The sequence below is a fragment of the Eupeodes corollae genome, chromosome X, assembly GCF_945859685.1.
Source record: "Eupeodes corollae chromosome X, idEupCoro1.1, whole genome shotgun sequence".
Classification (NCBI taxonomy): Eukaryota; Metazoa; Arthropoda; class Insecta; order Diptera; family Syrphidae; genus Eupeodes; species Eupeodes corollae.
Window position 1 is genome coordinate 1,372,587 of NC_079150.1, and position 25,104 is coordinate 1,397,690.

Genomic DNA, 25,104 nt, shown 5'->3' on the forward strand with positions numbered 1-25,104 from the left:
AAGGACTATTACAATTTTTTTTTTAATTTCTTAAAGGCGCATAGATCCCCTCTTAAGTGTTATAGGTATTCCTATAATTTAAAACAAATCAGATATTGCTGAATAAATATTAATTAAGCACCAACTAAATGAAAAGAAGAGACAAATAGAAAAAAGAAGAAGATAAAGAGAGAAAGTAATAGAAGAACATCATGAATAAAAGTTCAAATTAAGGAACAAGAAACAAATTTAATTTTGGTTTTAAGTACGTCTACTTTTGAAGAAGAATAGTCGAACCTCCTCTCGACGAAACGGATGTAGTGTCGGCCAATCTGGTATCAGTTCGGCTAAAGATGGTCTACGTGATGATGGCGGCTAATTTTTCAATTTTTTTTGATTTTTGTTTTATGTTTAATTTGGAATGTGTTAAACAGTTTTTTGTTTGGAAAAAAGATCATAAGACTCATGTTATTTTTGTGAATTACCAGACTTTTTATATAATTTATAATGAATGATATGGGGATATATTTTTTTTTAAATAGATATTTTTTTAATTTCGTTTAAAGAACCTATTGCATCTAAGCCCCAGGAGTCAAATAAACTATGTATTTGAAGGGTCAAAAAAATTACTTTTGTCATATTCATAATCCATAGTTTTCATATTTTAATATAGTTACGCAAACAAGACTCGTACAAAATGGAAGAGCTTTTATCAATAGTTTGAAAATTTTAAAACATGTAAGGCAAATATATTTCTTACAAGGCAACTAGAAAAACACAAAACACTGTACAAAAAAGTACATACATTATGAGTTGCGATATTTTTTGAATTTTTAAAATTTTAAATTCATTTTTTATTTGAAGGAATCAAGAATGTTGCGGGCTTAAATGCTTAAGGTACTGGAATTCATTTTATTAAAAAAAAACTAGTTCATTATTGCATACAATAATGGTTCTAAAAAATACCTCTGGAGTATCCATTCTATAAAAAGTCAAATTGATTTTAACTTAGCCAATATTCAAAATTTAAAAAAAAAATCAAAAAATGTTCACGGACGGAGCAATTACAGACCGTTACGTGTTTTATTGCGTTTGTTTTTGTGCTTGTTTTTCTTAACATTTTAATAAAAATATTATTTACTAGTTCAAGCAGTATAAAGTAGTTGCATTAAATTCAAGTACAAAAATCTTGTGTTCAGTACAAAAAAAAAATGAATTATTTACAATAAATTGATGTTTTTTTAGTTTTACTTTGTAAAACCATTTATGGGGTTATGAATTTTTAAAAATTAATAATAAAATCAAATAATTAAAATACAAATAGTTACTATGCCCAAATGTAAATACTTTTGTTTGAGTTGATATTTGTTAATCAAAAAAATAGCAAAATCCAAATTAACAAAAACTAAACCATCAGCATAGCGCTAAACATATTTTAAAAAAACATGCGCTATTTACAACTGCCGTGTTATGGCTTTTTCACAATTTGTGTTACATTTGATAAAACAAAAATAGTCATAAAGAAATAAATAAAACCAGTTTAATAAAAAATAAAATTAATACAAAATTGTTTTGGTATAATGGGGAAAGTAATTGCAAATTTATTGTTTTAAGTGTTACGTTTTTGTTTTGTTCAATTTTGTATTCATAAAGAGAGGAAAAAGGATAATGATAGGATATTTCGATTTTGTTTTCTTTTAGAGCCGAACATACCTTTTCGACTTTTTTAAGGGCCGGTAACGGTTTTTCCGTTTCCTTTAAATCACCCCAATCGGGGTCTTTTTCATCTTTGTCCCATTTTTGATAACGACGTTTTTTCAACATTGCACGGAAATCCATACCACTTGAATCCGATACATACAATTGCATCTCCGCCGAATCCTCACCGTGTATATTCGATACCACAATTTTATATTTACCCTCATCGTTGGGCTTACATTTACGCATGCATAAGGTTATTGAATTTGTTTGGCCATCGGTAAGGAATTTAAAACGGCCACCTTCCATAATTTCAGATACACCTTTGTAAAATTTGAAGGTAGGCGCTGGTGCGCCCTCTACATTAACCGTCATGTAAGCAGTTGAGTCTGTTGATTGAATGTAAATTTTTATTTTATTTTTTTTTTTTGAATTAGAAACAGAAATTGAAACCAATTAGATTAAGCAGTTTTTTTTCTTTTTTTTAAATAAAAGAAAAGAAAAAGATATATGCATATACATTCATTATTTGTTAGTATAAGAAGCAAATAATTTCAAGAAAGTTATACTTGTTTCAAGTAAATCAATTGATTGTATTTACAAGTCAGGGTGGAATGATCATGGTTTTACATAAATTTCATTTTGAAATTTCGGATTTAGCAATATTTCATCATTGGATCTCCAAAATTAATTTACAAACAAACCTTTATTATGAAGAGTATTTAGATTTTATAAGTGAACATTTTTGTTCTTGTAACGTATATTGTGCTTAATTATTTAATTATGTTAAAAACTTAGTTTTATTAATACGCCTTTAAACTTTATCGGCGATTCATTTTTTGTTGGTATTTTCAGGGGTCCCTACACACGAATGGTGATCTTAAAAATCATCGACATTGAAGGTAAACGTTTTAAATTGGTGCATTCCACGAAAATACCGAAGTTTCTTTTTATGAGACACAGTTTAAAGTTTTTTTCTATTAAACGTCATTTTCTGTAAAAAATACATACAAATTAAGCATTGTCACTAAGAGAAGGAATAGAAGTAAGAAAAATTGTATTTATTGCTATCATCGTTACATAGTTCCTGCCGTTGTTTGTTGAATGCCAAAGAGTTTTTAGTTTGTTTTTAATGAGTAGAATACTTTACATGATCATAGAATTACTAATGGGTATAAAGTAATGTTCATTCTTTCATTGTTCTTTAAATGAATACAAGTATTAATTTTTGTTTCAAAAACGCGTGTGAATTATATTTAGTAAATTTATTGAAAATAAAATGCCAGTAACTGTCAAAGTAAATTTTTTGCATAATATTTTTATCAGTACCATATGCTCTTAATGCATGTTTCCATACCAAAAGGAAACAATACTATTTAAAGATGTTATGAAATTAATTTCAATGTAACAAAGTCCAAAAATCCTTGAAGTGAAATAAAGGCACTAAAATTAAATAAATTCTAAAGACGAAAACCGCTTTAACTTTGAAGGCGGTCACGCAACTTCTTTGATCTACTTATGGTATGTGAACGCGCCAGACAGGCAGTCGTCTATGTCAATCAGCCAATGGAGCACCATAAATTGCAATGCTTTAAAATCAACACCGATTTTGTAATTTATTTGACGCTTGGAAGGTTTGAGGCCTTTTCTATTTTCAAGAAAACTAAAGTAAATTATGTTTTTTAATCAATTTTTTTTTGTATACATAAATGTACACTCAGAGAAGTTGAGTGAGTGAACTTTAGATGTTGTATTTTTTAACTTGTAACATTGAACTTTACTCAATGACCTGATTGTATGACTGCAAATATTTGACAATTCGTCAAGAGTTGAATTACTTTTTAAGAAAAAAAAATATAAATTGTTTTAAGTACAAAAATCTATAAGAGCTGCGAAATGTATTTACATTTTCCAGCTAAATTACAAAAATACATTTTAAAAAGTTCCATAAAAATGGAACGTAAAAATAGACGCCGATTCAAAATCAAAATGAAATTAACCATGCTTTTTAAAATATATGTTTCAAAAAGGAAAAGGATAGAGGATTGCTTAATTATAGACTTTTCTTATAAAATCGATGAATAAAATAAAAAAAAGGAACTTGTTTTTAAGCTTCTCTGAGTCAATTATGCTAAATTCAAAATTGATTTAACCCTTTGTTTTTCATAGTGGTTTCGCTTTAAAGCCACAAATTTGATAATTGTCTGATATGTTCCTAAAGGTTTCATGACGAAAATCAAATCTATTTGTTTAAAATGTAATTGACACGGTAAAAAAGACTTAAAAGTTAGTTGTTTAAAGTCCTTCGTACAAAATTTAAAACAAAAACAAAAAAACATACAAAAATATAAAAAAAAAAAACAATTAAGAAGCAAAAATTTTAAACGCAAGTTTAGATTTTCAAAATAAAGCAAGAAGAAAAGAAAGAAGAAAACACCGTCAGAAAAGCAAAGTGAAGGCGATTAGCAGAAAATATTTGATGTGGAACTAAGGCAAAACCTGTTGCGTCAATTATTATTTCTTTCAGGAAACCATCAAGGATGTTTGAAGATTCTATCCTCTTCTGCTCTTGTCTTTGACTATATCGCATTTTGCCTTAGTATATCACACAAAGCTTTGTACAAGTTTAAAAATAGCTTAGTTTGGCTTATTTATTTCTGCATGTTTATTTCTTGCGTAGCTATATTGCTCGTTGGTGGAATGGTTTTACCTTCAACAGCTGAATACGATTCTTGTACGTCAACGATCGTTGGTGGACCACCATCGCCAATTGGATGCAATGGCGTCGATGGTTTATTAATAAGTTCTTCGAGATCCTGAATACTTGGTCGTCTAACATCGACCGATGGTCTTCTCCTCTGTTGTTATTTTATATTATATTTGCATATTTATTCAATCGGGTGTTTGATGAGTTTGATAAATAGGGAGTTTCATTTATCGATTGTCATATTAACAAAATACATATAACATGTAGTTTACGACATGGAATCAAAATATGGTATCGCATCAGACGAAAAAAAGAAAAAAAAAATAGAGATAAAAATAAAATTATTATTTTATCATTAACAAGTTAAAAGTATCTGCTATATACCCTAAATACATAACAAAATTTAGTTAAATTAAAAAAAATCGAAGCAGCATCACAACATTTTTAACATAAACCAAATGACAAGACAAAATTACATAAAAAAGAAACATAGATATATTTATAAAAAAAAAAAACATTTAACAAAAAAATCAAAAGAGCTACACAATAAGTAGATTAAACATGTGTATATACACTCAGAGAAATAACTGGGCGATGAAAACAGAAGAAAGAAGATTTATATTTATATTTATAATAAATAAAGTAAATGTAATAAATGAAAGTAAAATATAAAATTAAAAGCTTTGCTGGCAGATAGAAGAAGAAGAGCATAAGGCACTTGTTGAAGGAGCTATAAAAGAAAAATTTAAATGAATTATGATGATATTATAAATTATTAAATATTAAAGAAAAGAAGAAGATGTCGAAAAAGTTTATGGTTAACGTATGAATTTAAATAAATGCATAATCATTTTTTTTAATACAAACATACTGCTTTATCCTCATTTGCGAATAATAATCAAAGCATTTTAAATACAGACTGAGAAATGATTGCTCCATCGAAAATGTCTTAACACAATTTTTGAACAATAGAATAAAACAGTTTGCCCTTTTTTTTATTTTTATCTTATTAACTTTTTTCAGAAATAATTTACCGATTAAATTTTAAATTTAATAAATAATAAACTTTAGACCTTTTCTAGAGCAAGGCTTTTATTGAAGTTGGATAATTTTTTCATTACTGTTAATATGAGTAATTTTTCAAACTAGTAGTAGTAATAGTTACATTATTTTTTGTTAAAGAAAGATTAAAGAAAAAATAATCTTAAAACTTTATTGCAAACAAAAATTAAAGTCGTTGATTTTATTATAAATGTTTCCATCAATTTTGACCCAACACTCACGAAAAGGTCTTGCTGTTATTTACGTAAAAATAATAAAATTAAAGAATTGCCTATATTGAAAAATGATAAATGCGTTGATATTAAAAAAATAAAAGTTAAGCATAATTAAAGAAAGAACATTTATAGAAAATGCATGCAGCAAATGCAGAGTCCTAAAAATTGGTATGTTTTCGAGTTCTTTTTTTAATATATAGTATAAGTATTTAAAATATTAATAATTGACATTTCAGACAAAAGCTGCGAGTATGTAGCTTTAATTCGTTTCATTATTGTTTATTATATCTCAGATGGAAGAATTTCAACATCTTAATTAAAAATAAGTTGTCATTTGAACTTTTGTTGGTCTCTTTTTTGAAATTATCATATTTTTATTTTATTTTATTTCTTAACATTTCAATTGTTTTCATCACGAAATATATTAAATCCAATCAAATTTTGATTAATATGTAAAAATAAATTTTGGGATTAAAAAGCTTTCAGTCTTTTTTGTTTTGATTTAAAATTTAACTCAAAATAAAACGTTTTCATTTTCAAGAAAGAAAAATATAATATTACAAGAATTTAAAAAAATATGTTTGTGATTTTATTTCTTAGAAAAACCAATTTTCGACTTTATTATACCTCGAGTACCTAAGAAAAGTTTTGTTTTTTGTTTTCTTTAAATAGCGTTAAGCAATATATTTAACTAAATTTGAAATTCAAAACTTTCTTGAATCTTTTCCGATGGAATTGTTTTTTTTTTTTTAAACCGTTACAACTATACTAAACAAAATTAGATAACAATCCTTTTTTTTAATCATTGGTACTCTGAAAAAAAATATATTCAATAAAACTTATAGAATTTGTGGAAATGGTAAACTTTGTGTTCAATGAAAGAGTTTCTTTTTTTGGAAGGGAACAAAAACACTAAAATATACACAATCCCAACCCCTCTTAAAAATATGTAGGTTCTCTCTTCTTTACACTAAAAAACATAAAATATAGAAACTGGTGAGTTTTTACACTGACTTTTACGCTTTAGATGCAACGAACGATATATCAAATTCGTACTGAATTTAATTGATTATTTACAAAAATGAAAATTATAATGTAAACATTTTATACATGGAATATAGAAATATATTTATAAAAGTTAAAAAAAATATTTTTTTCTAAAAAAATATAAACCTTAAAAAAACAGTCAAATCAAAAATTAAAAAATAAATAAATGCAATTTGACCTTTTCGCCCTTAATAACAGGGTGGTTATTTTGTTCTATCGCTGAAACACAGATAAAATAACAAAAAATAATCGCAAAATTTTTACAATTTTTGAATAAGCTCGTCTACAAATATTAGAAACTGTTTTTTTTTTAATTTAAAAATTCTACGAAATTCTATCTTTAAAGAAATTATAAATGAGAGAAGAGACCTGTTTGGTATCACCCATTTCTCCAGGACGTGATGTTTTTTTCTATAATAATTTTAAAAATAAACTTGTATATATTTATATTTAAAAAAATAAGTATATATTTTAATTTGTATGTAAATATAATATTTACACAAATGTTTCCATTTGAAAACAGTATATATTGAAAATTGCATATGTGATACATGTGTCGCATAAATAGAGTGTGTGTGAATTGAGTGTTGTGTATTTTTGGTATTTTTGGTATTCTTGTTTATTAAAAAAAAAACTTTATTTTATTCTTATGCCACACTTCCCTTGGGGCTTGTAAAATATTAAAACGTGATATACATATATAACTCTATTTTTCTTTCTTTCTTATATTAAACAATAATTGTGATAATAATAGTTGATTAATTTATAATATCTTAATATTTTAAAAGTAAAAACACGCAAAATGGTATTATTTTGTACTCGTTAATTATTTCGTTAATATTTTTCATATTTATCATAGATAATAACAATAGTAATAGGGTGTATTATTTTTGTTTATTTGTTATTATTTCTCATAATATTTTTTTTTATTTTTGTGTGCTTTGGTTCAGTAATATTAATTAATTAAAAGAAAAAAATTATGAAACCCTTTTTTTTGTGAAAAGGTTTTATTTATTTGTTGGCAGGATGCCTCACCTGAATTTCTCCTGCAACCTCTCCGGGTCTCAACAACTGTAAATTTGATTGGAAATTATCTTATTTTGTCTTTTAAACGTTTAAAATGTGTGTTTTTGTTGTATAAATTTTGTATACTTTTTTTTTGATTTTGAATAAATTTTGTAAAGTAAAAATTTTTTGTTGAAAACTCTTCATTCATTTTATAAAATAAATAAATGAGATATTTTGTTCTTTCAAAACTTGTTCAAAATCTACCCTTATGTCTTTCTATCATATTTTTCTGTTGGACAAATAATTAAAGTTTAAGCTTAAAATGTGTTAAAATTTGTGGGTATAAATAATAAATTTTAAGTGTATTGTGTGTGTAATTGGAATAGGAATTTTGAATCACATAAGTTTAATTGTTCTTTTTTTTTTTACTTTATCTACTGACCCGGGAAAATTAAATTTGGGTATATGAGAAAATTGAAATTGAATTGGAGTTTTGCTGTGTCTAATTTTTTGGCCGCCTGTCGTTGTAAAATATACCACAAATAATTGTTTAAAAATTTAGTTACCATCATGATTTTTGTTTTGCTTCAAACATTTTATAATTTTTCCAATTTTAAAAATAACCGATTGCTTTGGGCAAGCATACATTTTTGTATATTCACCCGATAAGGATTAAAATCGAAATTGGTTTTGAATACATTGAATAAGCCAAAAAGATAAAATTATTCTGAGTGTGTTTTTTTTTTTAATTTTAATAAATCTTATAAACAAATATCTATTTTGTACAAGGTAAATGTTTTGAATTACAAAGAAACAAAACAAAAATCAATGATGCAAAGAAGACAGAAAAAGAAAGATAGATAGTGTGAGAGAGAGCTAGAGCGTGTAGCAAGAAAACTGTGTTTTTCTAACATATTAAAAAAATATATATTAATTAGTGAAATTAAAAAAATATTAATTTAAATGTATACAAGAAAAGACATAACATGTATCTTAAGACGACATCAATTATTTATTTATTTATTTTGTATGTATTTAAGTTGATTTTTGGCATTGTTATTTTTGGCATAGTGGCTGCTCATTAATTATTATTCCATTTTTTACAAGAACAAAAAAATTATGATTTTAACGATGTGTTAATTTGATATAAAGCAAGTAATTATTTCTTTTCCTCCAAAAAAAAAGTGATGAAATATGAGTCACTCAAGGCTGTATAGTATAAAGTGTCTTACTTAATTTAGTTAAAACTCTAAAAAACTTAACTCCCTTTTGCGCGATTTCGTAGATAACTTTTTAATTTAATTTATGTTCCATTTAAACATCCCATATTGCCTATTTATTAATTTTTTTTATTTATTTGTATTAATTTAATTTGAAGTTAAAAAAAAAACTAAGAAATAGTGACCTTTTTACAAATGCAAATTTGTTAAAACCCGTACCAAATTATATTATCTTAAACTCAATAGAATTTTTAAATATCACAAATGAAATAAATGAATATTTAATTTTTCGTGGAAATTATTTTTGCATTCACTTTATCTTAAATTTTAAAAAATGTAGTAAATTAACTTGAATTTGTATATTAAAGTTTTGTTTTTTTTTATATAGAAATAGGTAAATTTAGATATACAAAATTATGTTTAAATAAAACAAATTATTGTTTAAAATTAATAACTTCACTCACATCGGTTGAATTCTACGACATAAAAATTATTTAAAAAAAAAAAACGCTATAGAATTAAAAACCAATTCACTTTGGTCTTTTTTTTTCTAAATTAATTCGTTTTATTGTTGATAGTTATCGATTGGACTATGAAATAAATAAAATTGTGATGTTAAATTATTTTGAAAAAAAAACCACGACGACGACAAGAAGGCTCCGTTTCCGAGGTATATAATTGTATCTAGTAATACTGCACTTCCACGTAACTAAATTAAAAGAAACATAATTTGTCACCTCCGATCAACACAAAAAATAAACCATACAAAAGTTTAATTCGATTTTTTTAGTTCATTTCTAATATTTTTTTTATAAATTGGCTAAAATAATGAGGTATATATATTTATTATGATGTTAATTATGATGGTGTACTTAATATAATTTTGCACTTTTCTTTTTAAGAAACTATTTTAAAATATGGTTTCATGTGAATGTATAGGATAATATATTCTCATCCGTGTTTTGGCGTGTGCTTATTTTTGTTTGTTGGTCGTTCAAAAATAAAACCTAAGAACCCCTCTTTTATCTCAATTCTCAAGGGCGTGAGCTTGTAAATACACATCATTATAATGTGTATCTAAGGACAAAAATTGTAAAAGAATTTCCTATGAATTAATTTACAAAAAAAAACAGTCCGACACTTGCCCTTATGAATAAATGTGAGAGTTAGGTGTTATTTTTCTTCTATTTTTTGGGGTACGGTATCTAGACTTGGTGAATGCTAACATTTCTAATAAGATTTAAAATATGCATTTATATATAAATATATATATATAAATATAAATAAATATTTTAATGAAGTGTTTATTTTAAATAAATAATTTCTACGAGTAAAATTTCTAATTAAAACATCAATTGACATGAATATAAATAAATAAACTCTCGTTGGAATATCACTAACTTTCTATTGACATTAAGAAACTTTGTTTTGCTTTTTAACCTTTATGTGATTTAATTTAGAATTATTTTATTAATTTATTTATAACAGCCCAATCACCAGCAATTTTTAAAAATTCTTTTGCGACCAAAGCACAGCTTAAGTATTGAATAATACAAAAATATTTAAGTTAAAAAAAAGCGTTAACCTATTCCGAAAAAGAAAAAAAACTTTAATCAAGTGGAAAAGATATAATGAATTGCTTTTATATTTATACGGAACTATGAATATAGTTCACATGAAAATATTTAAGTTGGCATAAAAACAGTCATACAATTTCTAAGTAAATTAAAAAAAATATGTATTTACAGTGAAATAAAGCAATTTTTTCCTAAATTTTAGAGTTAGAGCAACCCTTTCTTACCCTTTTGTCCTCGAGAACTTCACCCGGCCGTAATTTACGTTTAAACTTTTTTATATAATTTTGACATTTTACAGTTGATAGTAATTTTGTATATTCAGTCAGGAATTTTTTTTTGTTTTTTTAAGGACCCCAAAATAAATTTTAATTAAGGCAGGGTAGAGGAGTAGATTCGGGGGTTTTTGTTTACACACATTTTTGATTCAATAAATGTTGTATTTGGTTGCAGTTTTTTTTTTGTATTTGGTTGTGATATTTAATTATATTAATGATGATAGTTGTTTGTTGATTTGGGCATTATTATGGTTGGGATCAGTTTTGAAGAATTTTTTTTGTCATATCAAAACATATTTAAAAATATATTTGTTAATTTAGATGTGTGTGTGTGTGTAATTCGTGTTCCAATTATATTGTTGTGTTGTGTATTTTATTATTTTTTGTTTTTATTTTGTGTACGTGTGTAGAGATTTGATATCAATATTTAAGCATTAAAAGAAAAAGAAAAAAATACATTTGTATAGAAAATTGTTGTTGAAAAATATATAATAAAATTTATATAATAATGATATAAGAAATATAATAATATCAAATAATTGTATAAGAAAAACCTATTAATCAAAATAAAATTATTTTAAAATTAATTTATAGAATATATCGTAGGTATTCATCGCTTGATCTAACTATAAACAATCTTAAATTTTATATTTAAAGACAATTAACAAAATATACCAAGAGTTTTGTTTTTTCTTTAGTTAAAAATATAATTTAAAAAAAAGCAAAGTACATACCTCGTCATTGATGATCAAACTTGGTCGTCTACCCATTTCCTCAGGTGGTGGAATCAAAGAACCACGACGACTTGGTGGTCCAGGCACCAAAGATGGTCGTTTCTCACGAATAACTTCAATCTTAGGTGGTTCACCAGGGCCCGGAGGGGCCTTGATTTGTGGAACTCGTGGTTTTTCATCCTAATTTAATTAAAAGACAAAAGCTCTTAATAGTACTTGTATTTTCATTGTTCAAAATTTTGTATAAGCAAATGCAGTGTAGAAAAGTATTGATAGTATTATAAGCAGTGTTTAAATTTGTGTTAAGTTTTCTCTCGGAAAATGTGTGCATAGTTGGTTTTCTTGTAAATATAAAATTTGAAAAAAGTTTATTTATTCAGTTTCTTAAGGATCAATACAAATCATTACACAATATTATTCATATAGTCAATTCCTATAAAAGAGCGAAAGGCATCTTATTAAATTTGTCCTTACTATAAGCCCTAGGCTGATATAAACACTCAGGCATACAAATTGAATTCGAAAGACGTTCGGTCTTGCATTCGTGAAAAATTAAAAAAAATTTAAGGTTGCATTTAAATACACAGTTTATCATTTTACTTATTAATAACACAAGCTGTTTCTTTGTCTAGAATAATTCAATATGCTAATTTGAAACCTTGAGGTTCTGACACTTTTTATTCAAAGCAATTAAATTATTTCTCAGTCAGAATTGTTTAGAAGAGAGGACTTATATATTTTAGACGAATCATAACAAGGCCATAATAATATTGTGTTTTGTCCTGAAATATTCACCGCCTAGCGTTTTAATTATATTGTACTTTAAAAATATATAACGAATTATAACACATTTTTCTCAAAATTTCACTTTCAAATAGTTTCACTCAATTAGCATCATATTTATTTTCTTATCTCACCATATTTTTGTGTTAGCGAACCAACGATAATTTAATGTACATATATTAATAATTTAATTGGCATGACAAAATATGTTTTAGTTAAGTAAAAGTCTTAAATGTTTTTCTTTTTTAATATATTTTGATTGTTATTTATTTTTAATTATTAAAAAAATAACGAAAATAGCTTAAAAATGAAACCGCCAACATATCAAAGTACAATGATTACAATATTATTAATTCTTCAAAATATGCAAGGAGACTCTAGTAGTTCTTTTTTTCCTTAGCTTTAAAATACTAATATTTTGTTTGTTTATAAATATAGATACTTGTGTCGTTTGTCTTCGGTATTCAATTTAGACAAGATTGGTGTCGATACCACATATATTATTATATATAAGTGGAAAGAGAGAGGCATATTTTTATTATGTAATAATAAATAAAAATAAGTTTATTTAAAGGATTTTGTATAGGTATTTATGCCTATTTTGTTGAAAATATTTTTGAGCATAAAAAATATGCTAATTGAAATTAAACTAGCAATGCATGAAATAGTACAATAATATATTTAAATTAAATAGTATATTGTGTCGTGTTAGAAAAATTATTTCTTGAGAGTATTTTGTTTGTAAAACGTATATAGAATGTGAAATTTATCTGTGAGATATTTTATTTTTTATTTATTTTTATACTTATATCGATTTTCATTTCCTTTTTTATTTAACAAATATAGTAATAATTTTATTTTCTTTGACTGAACTTGAAAATTCTTACTGTCAACAACCTAAAGTTTTTACATTTATTATTTTAAAAGTAAATATTGATCATTAGTAGAAAATAAAACGAGACGAATACAATTATTAAAATACTGCAGCATAATTTTTAGTTAAGTCAACGCAATTATAAATAGGCGGCATAGAGAGAAAATTATTTGTTCGAGCTCAGAGAATCCAGAAAAGGCTTTAACGGCTTTGTTGAATGCAGATATTGTCTCCTTGACCTCATTGTTTCTTACCTTCTCTGGAGGAGTAACATTTTCTTGAATCACTGGTACTGTAGGAATTACTGGCTTTTCAAATTTAGGCTTTGTATATACTTCTAATTCTGGCTTTGTATATGCTTCTAACTCTGGCTTCACATGATCGAATTTTGGCATTTCAGATACCTTAGCAAAGGTAGCTTTCTTATCGAATTCTTCCATTTTTGCTGATTCCTTCATATTTTTTGGAAAATAGTAGACGTTGTTTGAATAAAAGATTATATACACATATTCTTACAGAAAGCTACAAATGTTTGAATTAAGGAATTTTTCATGATAGATATAGAGATAGATTTAATAAAGACGTTTAAACATAATTTATATTTTTTTTGAAAAGAAACAGCTGTTTGAACTTAGGGGTGAATTTGTTATTTAATTTATGTTGTCAAACATTTTGTGCTGGTTGCCTTTTTGAAAAATTAAATTGACAAGCATTTAAAAAATGTAATTATTAAGAAACATCGTTCAACCGACCCCTCAAAGTTCACACAACTTCATAGACGGTAATAGGCTAAAGTAAATACATTTTACAGCAGAAGGGAAGTGAGAAAGTTTTCCATATAAACCTTTCCAAAGCGAAAGAAAATAGATATTCAGTTACAGAAATATTTTGAAACATAGTTTTTTAGTCTGAAGGTTAAATGGCTTGTATTCCAATATAAGAAAAATAAATCAACTAATGCAATAGTTTAAAGACACTTTTTGAAAGAAAAAAACGTCACGATCAATCGATTGGAATTGGACCTATAACAATCATTTGACCATGTAAGAGATAAGAAATGAGACCCAAGAGGCATAGACATTTTAAAAAGCTCTAATTATTATTAAAGAAATAGAGAATAGTTGAAAGTGACTTCAGATCAGAAACAGTCAATTATTTGTATGTATGCACAGAACATTACCTTAAGTATATGTTTAGCTTGTTGTGCTTTAGCCATTTTGGCTTCCCTTGTAACAGGTTTAAGAACAACTGATAAGAAATTCTCATTTTTAACTGCTTGTACATTTAAATATGAAGAACGTCGTCGTTGTTTGAGTTTTGGAACTTCGTCCAAAGCTAACTCTTTTTCAGCATTCGGTTTTGTCTTTGGTTTCTTAAGTAACATTTATATAATATACATTTTTTATTATTAAAATAAGAGATAACAATACAAAAAAAAAAACTTTTTAATCAATAGTAAACATTAAACATAATACCGAAAAACATTGATTAAATGTATGTTTAACATTTTTCTATAAGTATTTTTGAGTAAATGTGTGTGTATCTTCATGCAGATTCATGTATGCAAATGATTCGTAAAAAAAACACAAAGCTTACCTCTGGCACAATAATAACTGGCTTAAGATCAGCCTTGTCTTCTTCGGGAGCCTCACCAGGAAGCTTTCCTTTACCAATTGAAAGACGTTTTGGCTGCTCAGGGGCTTGTGGTTTAGCTTCCTCTTTCTACAAAAATTACACATAACATTTAAGGGTATAGGGAAAACAGTAAAAACAAATAACATTTACTCGTAATATAAAAGTCAAACACACAAAAATGTTCGTGTATAATACAAAATCTATCTTTTTAGCACACACAAAATTTACCTTTGGCAAGCCATTTTTAATAGCAATTTGTTCGGTTTCTTTTTTAATTTCAGCATTTTGTGGTTTTTCCATTTTCGTTGGAACTCCTAAATCCCGACTAAAATCGGACTTTTCAAATTCTGATTTTTCATATTTTTCCAAAACTGGCCTTTCGTAGTCTGGAATTTCTGGCAATTCTTCGTATTTTTTAGCCTTGGGCTTTGCCTTTGCTTTGGGCTTTGGTTCTGGTTTTGGTTCTTCTTTGACATCTTTAACAATTGATGTTTTGCGAAGTTTTGGAAGTTCTTCCAATGGTTGAATTTCTTCTACTTTCTACTCGATTATTTTTTAAATTTCGTGATTTGTGAAATAAAACAAAATTTGTGAAGGACGTTGGGAAAGAAAAATCAAATGTGTGTTCGTTATTGATTAAAAAAAACATTGTATTTACATTTAAAAAGTGAGATTGGCGAAAATACACAAATATAAGTATATATAATATGTGCACGAAAAAGACCGAAACAATTTTTAAAAATACCATTTTCGTAGAATTACTTTACTCGTTTTTGAAACTTAATATCATTCTTATTATTAATTAATTTTCGTGTCGCACATTACATAAATTAAAAATGCATAGAATATAGACAAAGAAAGCAACAGTTTTTTAGCGCCTTAAGCTTCGAAGAAGGAAATAATTATTTACTTCAAAGATTTCTTAGATGAAATCTGTCTTTCATTTCAAAAATTAGAATGCAACAAAGAAGAAAGAGCGTTTTAAAAATATTGCGTTGTCTTGATATTGCACAGGATGTTGGTATAAGGTGTACCAAGGATTAAATCTTTGGGGAGGGGTATATTGCCCCCCGTTTAGGCAGGAGGGACAATTTTCTAAACCCTACTCATTGTAGCCTTCGGGTACACCTTATAACAGTAACCCTGTTAAATACACAAAACCATAAGAAGAAGGAAATTGAAGAGCCATAGGCATAGTTGAAGAATATCTCGGCATAAAAGTTACGAAATCCTTTTGGAATCTTACCTTTGGTTTTCGTTTAACGATTGGTTTCAATTCTGGGAGTTCTTCTTTTATTGAAATGGGTTTTTTATTGGGTTCTAGTTTTGTACTTTCATTTGCCTTGTTTTTGATTTTGGATTAGGGATAAATTCAAAATATAAAATTATTTGGATTGTGGGATGTATGAGTTTGTTTATCATGTTATAGTGCATGTTTAAGGAAATAGTGTAAAGAGTGAAGTTTAATGAATTTCTTACCTCTAGTGCTTTCTTTTCTATTATCGATGAACGTCTGGATTCTGTTTTTGATTCTTCGACCTAATTGTTGAAAATATATTTTTTTTTAAAAAACATTTCTTGGTACGAGTACACAATTTCAACATATACAAATAATGAATATTTACCTGTATAGAAGAACGTCTTGAGACTTTACCATCTTCGATGGTAGTTTCCTTTTGTTGAACAATTGATTGCCGGCGAACTTCCATTTTGGACTCTTCTTTCATGGAAACAGACTCCTGTCGTTTTTTGAACCGAACAATAACACAATGACAAGAAACATAAACATGAATACAAAAACATTTAACAATACATAAAGCTGTTTTTTTTACTTCCCAAAATCTTCAAGCCCAAAAACTTTTCACCTTTTAAAAACATGTTTTTAACTAACTTTTCCTATGTTTACATTAAAGCTACTGATTAGCTTGTACATATGTGTTTTGTTGGCCAAGTTTTTAACATGAGAAATGGCAATAAAGTGACAAATATGAAAATATGAACTCAGTCGAACTCAAATCTCCCATTTTTGACACTTGATGCCATTACTCAACCTGGGTTGTGTTTACTTTGTTTTGATTGTGTTAAGTGGAATTATTATTAATTTTTCACACTTACCCTTCGTTCCACTTTCTTGAGTCCAATCTGATCTTTTTGTCCCTTCTGTGAAAGAAAAACATTATTTATTAGCGAATGTTAAAAAGGCATTTCATTTAAATTAAACAAAAGAAAAAGAATTAAAAATAGAAACAAATTAAAAAAAAAGAAGAAATATTTTACAAAAAAATGATTTGAAAGTAATTGTATGTATATGTACCTCTTCAGGTGTGTCAACTGTGTCTTTTTCAATTCCATTTGGCTTGTCCTAATATAATACGAATAAAATAAATATCAAGTATTGGAAGTGTAAAGAATGTGTAAATTAATTTTTCTACTTAAATAGGTGCATAACCCTAACGCAGAACCCGCTGTAATCTTTGTAAGTTTTATTCTTATCCAATGTGTGAGTTTTTAAGGTAATCCTTAAAGGACTTTCTGTGAAATCGTGCGAATTTTTCATTGTTAGCTATTTGGAGCTCATTGGAAGTTGTTGTCAAAGCACAATAATCAAAAATTTAAGAATAGTCACTACTAAGCTTGAGGTTCTTGACAATCGTATTTCCATATAAAACCTCAAAACCTAGTTATGAAATTTAATCAACTCTAGCCCCGTAATGGTGTGACATACCTATGGTCAAATAAATAAATTAGATGGTACAACGGTCCGTAGAGGACTGACAAAGAGTTTTTGTTTTAAACTGCTACGAGTGTGAACGATTAAATTTGGAATTTTTATCAAATAATTATCTTAATATCAAAATTATTTTTTTTATATTTTGTATCTCATAATATACCTAGAAACAGTTATTTTGGGGAAAAATTGAAAATGCTTTTTGGCTAATGTGCTAAAATTAAGTTGAAAAATAGGTGCCTTAAATTTCCCATGAATGGCTTTAAAAATATTGCAGCTCATACTACAAGTTCAAATTCACTCCAAACTTAATCGTCTAGATGCACTCTTCTCAGAAGTATACATTTTGTGTACATATTAAGAATGCAATAATATTTGGCATTTAAGCTTTTAAAGCAATAAACTCTTTATGATAAAGGCTACATCACCGATATTAGAAACAATATTTTTGTCATAGTTACTTCTTGATAAATTAAATGTTGATGTTATTAAAAGAATTTGTTGAACATCAAAATTGAACTGTGTAAGCAAAAGATTTGGATTCAAATCTCACAATTTTTGAAATATCAAACAAAACAATCTTAAAATGCGGTCTTGTTTTTGTGTAATTGAAATCAGTGTGCTTAGAAGAATATATGTATTTGTATACAATGTAAAACAAACAAGAGAATGAAAGATATTTGAAAGATAAAAAAGACAAAGGAAGGGTTCTTTCTTTTTTTTGTCGAAGTTGAATTCAAATAATCATAAAATATATTAGTACACACAATAAAGGCAAAAGCTCAAATAAATTGCAAAATATGTTAAGGAATTGGATTTTTGCAGATATATTTTTTGTAAATATTTATTATGCTGTGCATATTTTCTTCGTTAGAATCAGATTGATCTGAAAGCATGGATCTCGCCTAGTTGCAGCTGGACGTAAATTACCTTTTCAACAACTTCAATTTTCTTTGCTTCAGGTTTTTTCTTATCGGCATCTTTCTTGAGATCAAGGCTCTCTTTCTCTTTCTCTTGATTCTTTTGTACCTCGAGTTTCTTTTCGTCTTCGATTTGTTTCTTTTTCTTGTCCTCATCGATTTTCTTTTTCTCTTCGGTCTTTTTCTTTTCTTTTTCTTCTTCTTCTGCCTTTTCGATCTTCTTTTTCTTGTCTTCTTCAGTCTTCTTTTTCTTTTCTTCTTCGACCTTTTTCTTTTCTTCTTCGACCTTTTTCTTTTCTTCTTCGACCTTTTTCTTTTGTGTTTCTTCTAACTTTTTCTTTTGTGCTTCTTCTTCGACCTTTTTCTTTTCTGTTTCTTCTTTGACCTTTTTCTTTTCTGTTTCTTCTTCGACCTTTTTCTTTTCTGTTTCTTCTTCGACCTTTTTCTTTTCTGTTTCTTCTTCTTCAGCCTATGTTGTTAGTAATGTTGGTTTTGTTTTGTGTTAATAACAAGGAAAAAAGTTATTTATAATAAACACAGAATTTAAAGTAAAGGATAAAGAAAATAACTAACTGTAACAGTAAAGAATTATAAAATTGTAAAAAATGAAAAGAACTGTCATTTTTTGACAGTTTATAAATATAAAAAATTATAGAATAATATCACGTCTAAAAAAAGAATGAAATTTAAATTAAATTTAGTTAAAAAGAAATAATAAAAAAACTTTATCGCGCTTATCACCTCGTCATTTTGTTTTTTACTCGTAGGCTTAAGCCTCACATCAAATATTGTTTTAGTTTCTTTCTGTTCAATCAGTTTCTTCAAATCCTTCTTTTTCACTTCAAGCTTTTCATCTTTCTCTTTTTCTTTTTCTATCAACTCTACCTTATGTTTTTCTTCCGCTTCCTTAAGTTGCTTTTTCTTCTTTTCCTCCTCTTCTTGTTTCTTCTTTTTAGCATCCATTTTTTCAACAACTATCTTACAAGATGATTCATCTTTGCCAATTTCGTTGCTAATCATACATTTAAATGTAGCAGTGTGTTCCATTTTAGCAGAACTAAATGTCAAACGAGCTGTAGTTCCGTCAAATGTTGTTGTTATTTCTTTAGTTTCCTTGACAATCATTGTATCCTTGTACCAGGTGACCTTACAACTGCGATCAGTTGCTTTAATTGCAACAAGCAACTCGAAGGTCTTACCCTCGTATACCTTTTGATCGACAAGTTTGCGAGTAATTTCGGGCTTAACTGGCTTGCGTTCTTCTTCGGGAATGTCAACCAAATTGACAACCTGTGAAACGGCTTCACCTTTTTCATTTTTAGCAATCAATTTGTAGGCGCCCTTGTCGGTCTCTTGGACTTCGTTAATTTCAAGCTTAACAGCAAATTCACCTTCCTTAGTTTTTTCACATTGATAGACATGACGTTCACTTTTGTGAACTTCATTTGTTTCCTTGAACCAAGTACATTTCGGCTCGAATTTAGATGCAACTGTGCACTCAATAACTACAGTGCGTTTTTTAATGATTTTAATAATTTTCGGTTTGTCTTTTATGACAGGAACGACTGTAAAAGAAAATTAATAATACCAATCGTGAGAATACAGAAAAGTCGTGTAATTTTTATGCGCACTTATTACAGAATGTAATGAGTAGGCAACAGAGAACTTCAAGTGTTAGACACTTATCACGAAACATATAATCCAAAAAACAAAAATCTCGAAAAGTTTGACATTGAGTGCTAAAACACAGCAAGTTAAACTTTCAAAAAGGTATAAACTCTGTATACAACTCATCAGATTCTGTAAATAGCATGATTAATATTTACAAAGTGACATTGGTATGAGACCAAAGTTATCAACTTTGTTTAATTTACTTACTTTCAATATTGAGAGTCAAATTGGCGTTGAGTTCACCTAAATTATTTTTAATATTACATTTGTACAATCCAGAGTCTTCTAGCTGTGGATCGATAAGTTCAAGTTTAATGTAATATTCACCACCCCGTGTGTCCATTGACATTTTCATTCTATTTGTATCTTTGATTGTTATATTATTACGGAACCAAATAACTTCTGGTTTTGGATCGGCCTTAACTTTACATTCCATAATAACTAATTTGCCATTATTTTCTGATATGATGCGTGGCTTTTCAATAAAGGTTGGCGGATCACCTTCAGGTTCAGCTTCAGCTTCAATATTTAGGTTAAGATTGGCGTTCGATTCTCCAAATTCGTTTTGGACATTACATCTATAGGTACCACCGTCCGATGCACCTGGGTCCTAATTTAAAATAAAAAGTGGAAGTTTAACAATACCGTTAAATACAAATTTAAATAATTAAGCTTCAAAAAGTTTAATTCAATAGAATTATAAAAAAATTAAAGAGACATTGGCGCAAAATTTTAAACGATTTAGGAAAATGTAAAACAATTTTTATAGATTTACTTAGCCTAATTTTAAACGATTTGAACATTTTACTATCTCTTAACAATTTGTTAATGTTAAGATTGCGAAATGACTACTTTAACTTTTAGCAATCAGCTTAATCCATATGACATCCTTACAATTATTTTTATAAGAGCAGTGGAAGGAATGGTCCAGTCAAAAGTTGGGCATTCGAATTAATAGGTCCGTTTAAGCGTATTTGCTCTGTTTATTTTTACGAACTGTCACTATTTAGACATATTTTGATGCTGTTTTTTAAACTAAAAAAATTTGTTTACAATTTTGGAGTCCCTTAGTAAATTGGTAAATATTTAACAAATTGGTAACTAGTAAATTGTTAAACCCTTATCAAAAGGTTGTTTAAAATTCTGCGCCATTATTTTTTTTTTAAGAATCGTAATACTTACTTTAATTTCTAATGTGAGTTCGTACAAGTCCTCGGAAACTAAAGTCGATTTTATTTTTATTTTCTTGGTTTCTTTAACCACATCTTGGCCCCTGTACCAAGTAACTTTAGGTTCTGGTTTCGCTTTGCACTTACATTTCATCGTTATAAGTGTACCAGAGTCGTTGGGTATGATACGTGGTTTTTCGGTAAATGAGGGTGCAAATCCATTGGCGTCGCTTGTACCTATACACAAGCACATTTTTTTATTTAATTTGTATTCAATAAAATTCATTTCAAATTTGGTAATTGTTTACAAAAATTAAAATTAAAAATTGAATTGAAGATACGCAAACAATTTCATTAGTTTCAAAAAAGTATTATTGCTATAACATAAAAAGCAAAAAAATGTCTGAGCAATTTTTCTTAGAATAAATGCTTGAGTATGAAATGCGCGATATATATGTATGTTTATATATGTTGACTGCCAGTATTTAGATGAATTATTCTCAACGGGGAGTATGAAAACAAGAACGGTACCCTATCTACTAATGAATTATTTGTTGGTCTTCTTTTTTGGTAAAATAAATTAAAATACAATTAAATTAAATTAAATAAAAAAAAATTAAATATAATTTGCCATGATTTTTGTTTCGTTTTGTTTTTTTTTTTAATTAAAACAAATAACATATATTTTAAATCAAAACATATTTGTTTAATATGTGTGCTTATATTAGATACCTTGGAAATTCAGCGCGATATTGGCGTTACTTTCTCCATACATATTAAATGCATTACATCGATAATTACCACCATCATCTCTGGTTGGATTTTTTATCTCTAATGTTAGAATGTAAATATCTTTCGCAGTTGCTTTACGAGACATTTTAGTTCTTGAGGAATCGTTGATTTGCTTATCGCCTCGATACCATGTGATGTCTGGCAACGGATGTGCCTCTAATATACATTCCATGATAAGAATATCGTCTTCTTGTCGGATTGTCGGTTTCTTTGGAAAACGTGGAGATTTTCCATCGGGAATTCTATTGCAATTTTAGTTTGTATATATGTTTTTTAATTAAATTTCTTAATTAGGTTTAAATAGATTATTTATTTATTGTTTTATATTTTTTTGCAAGCTTAAAGAAAAAAGTGGGACATGGTACGCGTTGGTTCTTTCTTTTGGGCGAGATCTTTAAACTGTTAAAAAAAACTTGTATAACTTTAATACCTGTCATAGGTATATATCAACTGAAAAGCTTTTAATGTCAACTTTTAGGCAAAAGTTGAACTCTCGATAATTTTTAAAAGAAAGTCGCGAATTATTTTAAACTCGACTTGTTATTTATAAACTCGTAACCCATGAACGTAGAAGTAGGTAATAAGTTCTGGTATGAACCGGAAGTCAGCTTTTGACTTTTGACCGTTTGTAGATGTAACAACAAATATATAAATTACAATTTCTCCCAAAGTAGATATGTACCTACTTTTTTTATAATTCGAAAGCTCTCAAGGAGTAATTAGTACCCTTTATATGTTTATACATAAACACAGTGCGAGCGTTATAAAAATAGGGAAGGATTTAAGAGGAAATTGTTCTTAAAGTTTTCATCTTAAAAATGGGAAGGGAAAACAGAGTTTACTAAAACATTACACATTCTTGATGTACGGTAAAAAAGAATCTCTATATTTGACAGTACTCCGGAAATTGAGCTCAAGAGTAAACTGATGATTATCCATTTTATAGTAGATTAAAAGTTTTGTAAATTTTGTATTTTTCTTAAAGGCTTTCAACAAATCTGTAAACGTAAAGGTTTCGGGATTAAAAAAATCAGGATGTAGGTATTTGCTTGCAAAGTTAAATTAGAAATGTGAATAAAGCCCTTTGGCCCTTTTTTGTTACACTGTGCAAAATGTCCACTTGTTTTGTTCTTTTTTGTTTGCATTGAAAATTATCTTAGTTTTGCTATAATTATTGTTCTGCTTACTTTTTTGAACCACCTTCGAAATTTAAATTTATCGTTGCAACACCTTCGCCATGTTTGTTTCTGGCTTTCGTTTGGTATTCTCCCTGATCACCAGAAACCACATTAGTTATTTCTAATTTTGCCATGTGATATAATTTCTGATCCTCTTCCAGTGATATCTTGTAGCGGCCTCCTTCTTTCAATTCTTCTTTTCGATGATACCTTTTAGTATTTAGTTATTTCGAATATTTAGTTTAAAGTTCATATTTGTCGAGGAATTTAAAATTTTATAATAAAAAAAGGAATATTTATTTATGTACCAAGAAACTGTAGGTTTTGGCTCGCCTACACATCTGCATTCAAAAGTTATATTTCCGCCATCTTCGCTTTGTCTTATAACTGGCCTTTCTGTGAATGTTGGTTTAATTCCATCATCTGGAACAGGAGCCTCATCGCCTACACAGAGAGGAGTGTTTTAAAATTGTCGAATTTTTGATTTTTGTTTTTCGGTTTATTTCTTCACATTTTTTTTTAAAGAAAAACCTTTGTATAAAAAACTAAATTGATATAAATAAAATTAAAACCATTCAGTCTTTCAACGTCATTGAGTGTTTTTTATTGTTGTTTTACGCGTCTGCGCCACTGTGTTTATAAACTCTGAATTAGGTAGTGTTATCGGTTTTCTTTTGAAGTAAGATATGCGGCGCAATAGATCATCAAAATTCAATCAAACACGAGTAATAAACAAAGAGTATAAAGATTTAATGTAAACAAATTACGTTTACATGTCTTGTTCTTTTTTCGAAAAAATAATAATTCTAAATGATTCGAAAATAAGACATCATTCTAAGGGGCTGAAGTAAAAATCTAAAACGCCTATCAGGCCGTTGACACCCTTGAGCCACGTAGCTCTATCAGCGCCAACCTTAAATCACATTGCAATCGAATTGCAGTTCCAGTCGAAAAAGTTGCTACTTTTCTAATCTCTATCAATTTGTTAAATTTATGCAAATTTGGAGAGTAAATAATAATAAAAGATATAATTTGTGTGCGTATAAAAAAATGAGTATTTTTAAACAGAAATCAATTGATGTTTATTTCATTGATAAGGAATGCAAAACGCTATCAGCCAAGCCCAACGAAATCTTAAGGTGTTAAATCATATGATTTCGGCGACACATATTAGTGGCTTTTTGTTGAATTTTAACAATTTCAGTGCGTTTTTGAAGTGGTCATCGTTTCATTTTGAGTTATGGCGTTGTTTTTAGTTGCCAAATGCCAAAAGAGAAAAGCTAACAGCTGTTAAAATGAAACCTCTTTATGGAAAACTCTGCATGATGTTTGTTTTTCCATTTCTTTGAAAATCAAAGCTATTTCGACTGAAAGTGAATTAAACTGAAATCCTGACGTTTATCTAAGAAAAGACAGTTAAATTGCAGAATTAAATGTCAATAGTAAATAGTTTGTTCAGCAAAGTCCCAAAAATACTTTTCTGACGCTAAAAGATAAATTGACAGTGACTTATTATTTATTAGAATTATTAGAATAATGAAGTGGAGACACAATGACACTATGATTTTTGTGTAAATGTCATTCTTTTTTGTTTGAATCATATTATAACAGCTGATGATCAGTTTACGCTGCACATTTACTAAAAAAACCCTAAAGTTAGTGTTGAATATTTTGTTTTTGTATTATTTTGAAACATCAAAACTCTTTTGCTTTTTATTCTTTTTTTTTCTTTTTTGAAGCAAATGCTTTCTGAACGTAATAAATTATCATATACTTTTAGAGACTGGCAGACATTCCCTTTATATATATATATATGTGTGTATATATGAATA

General features: G+C 27.6%; 1 protein-coding gene across 20 annotated transcripts in view; it reads right to left on the reverse strand.

Annotated features, from left to right (window-relative positions):
- Window positions 1-25,104, reverse strand: part of LOC129953432 (twitchin) — a 61,241-nt gene that overhangs the window by 28,920 nt on the left and 7,217 nt on the right. For 2 of the 20 annotated variants that reach the window (XM_056066673.1, XM_056066669.1), the window contains exons 6-27: window positions 23,581-23,716; window positions 23,282-23,482; window positions 22,035-22,336; window positions 21,316-21,539; window positions 20,341-20,743; window positions 19,348-20,027; window positions 18,473-18,931; window positions 17,129-17,176; window positions 16,930-16,974; window positions 16,440-16,553; window positions 16,294-16,353; window positions 16,061-16,156; window positions 15,043-15,354; window positions 14,776-14,901; window positions 14,360-14,551; window positions 13,434-13,631; window positions 11,523-11,702; window positions 10,738-10,782; window positions 7,744-7,779; window positions 7,078-7,119; window positions 4,388-4,535; window positions 1,693-2,066 (exon numbers count right to left, since the gene is read on the reverse strand). In XM_056066673.1, the coding sequence (XP_055922648.1) occupies window positions 1,693-2,066; window positions 4,388-4,535; window positions 7,078-7,119; window positions 7,744-7,779; window positions 10,738-10,782; window positions 11,523-11,702; window positions 13,434-13,631; window positions 14,360-14,551; window positions 14,776-14,901; window positions 15,043-15,354; window positions 16,061-16,156; window positions 16,294-16,353; window positions 16,440-16,553; window positions 16,930-16,974; window positions 17,129-17,176; window positions 18,473-18,931; window positions 19,348-20,027; window positions 20,341-20,743; window positions 21,316-21,539; window positions 22,035-22,336; window positions 23,282-23,482; window positions 23,581-23,716 (4,421 nt within the window). The remainder of the gene's footprint in view (window positions 1-1,692; window positions 2,067-4,387; window positions 4,536-7,077; window positions 7,120-7,743; window positions 7,780-10,737; window positions 10,783-11,522; window positions 11,703-13,433; window positions 13,632-14,359; window positions 14,552-14,775; window positions 14,902-15,042; window positions 15,355-16,060; window positions 16,157-16,293; window positions 16,354-16,439; window positions 16,554-16,929; window positions 16,975-17,128; window positions 17,177-18,472; window positions 18,932-19,347; window positions 20,028-20,340; window positions 20,744-21,315; window positions 21,540-22,034; window positions 22,337-23,281; window positions 23,483-23,580; window positions 23,717-25,104) is intronic. The other 18 variants (XM_056066672.1, XM_056066677.1, XM_056066680.1 and 15 more) reach the window with 18 other exon arrangements.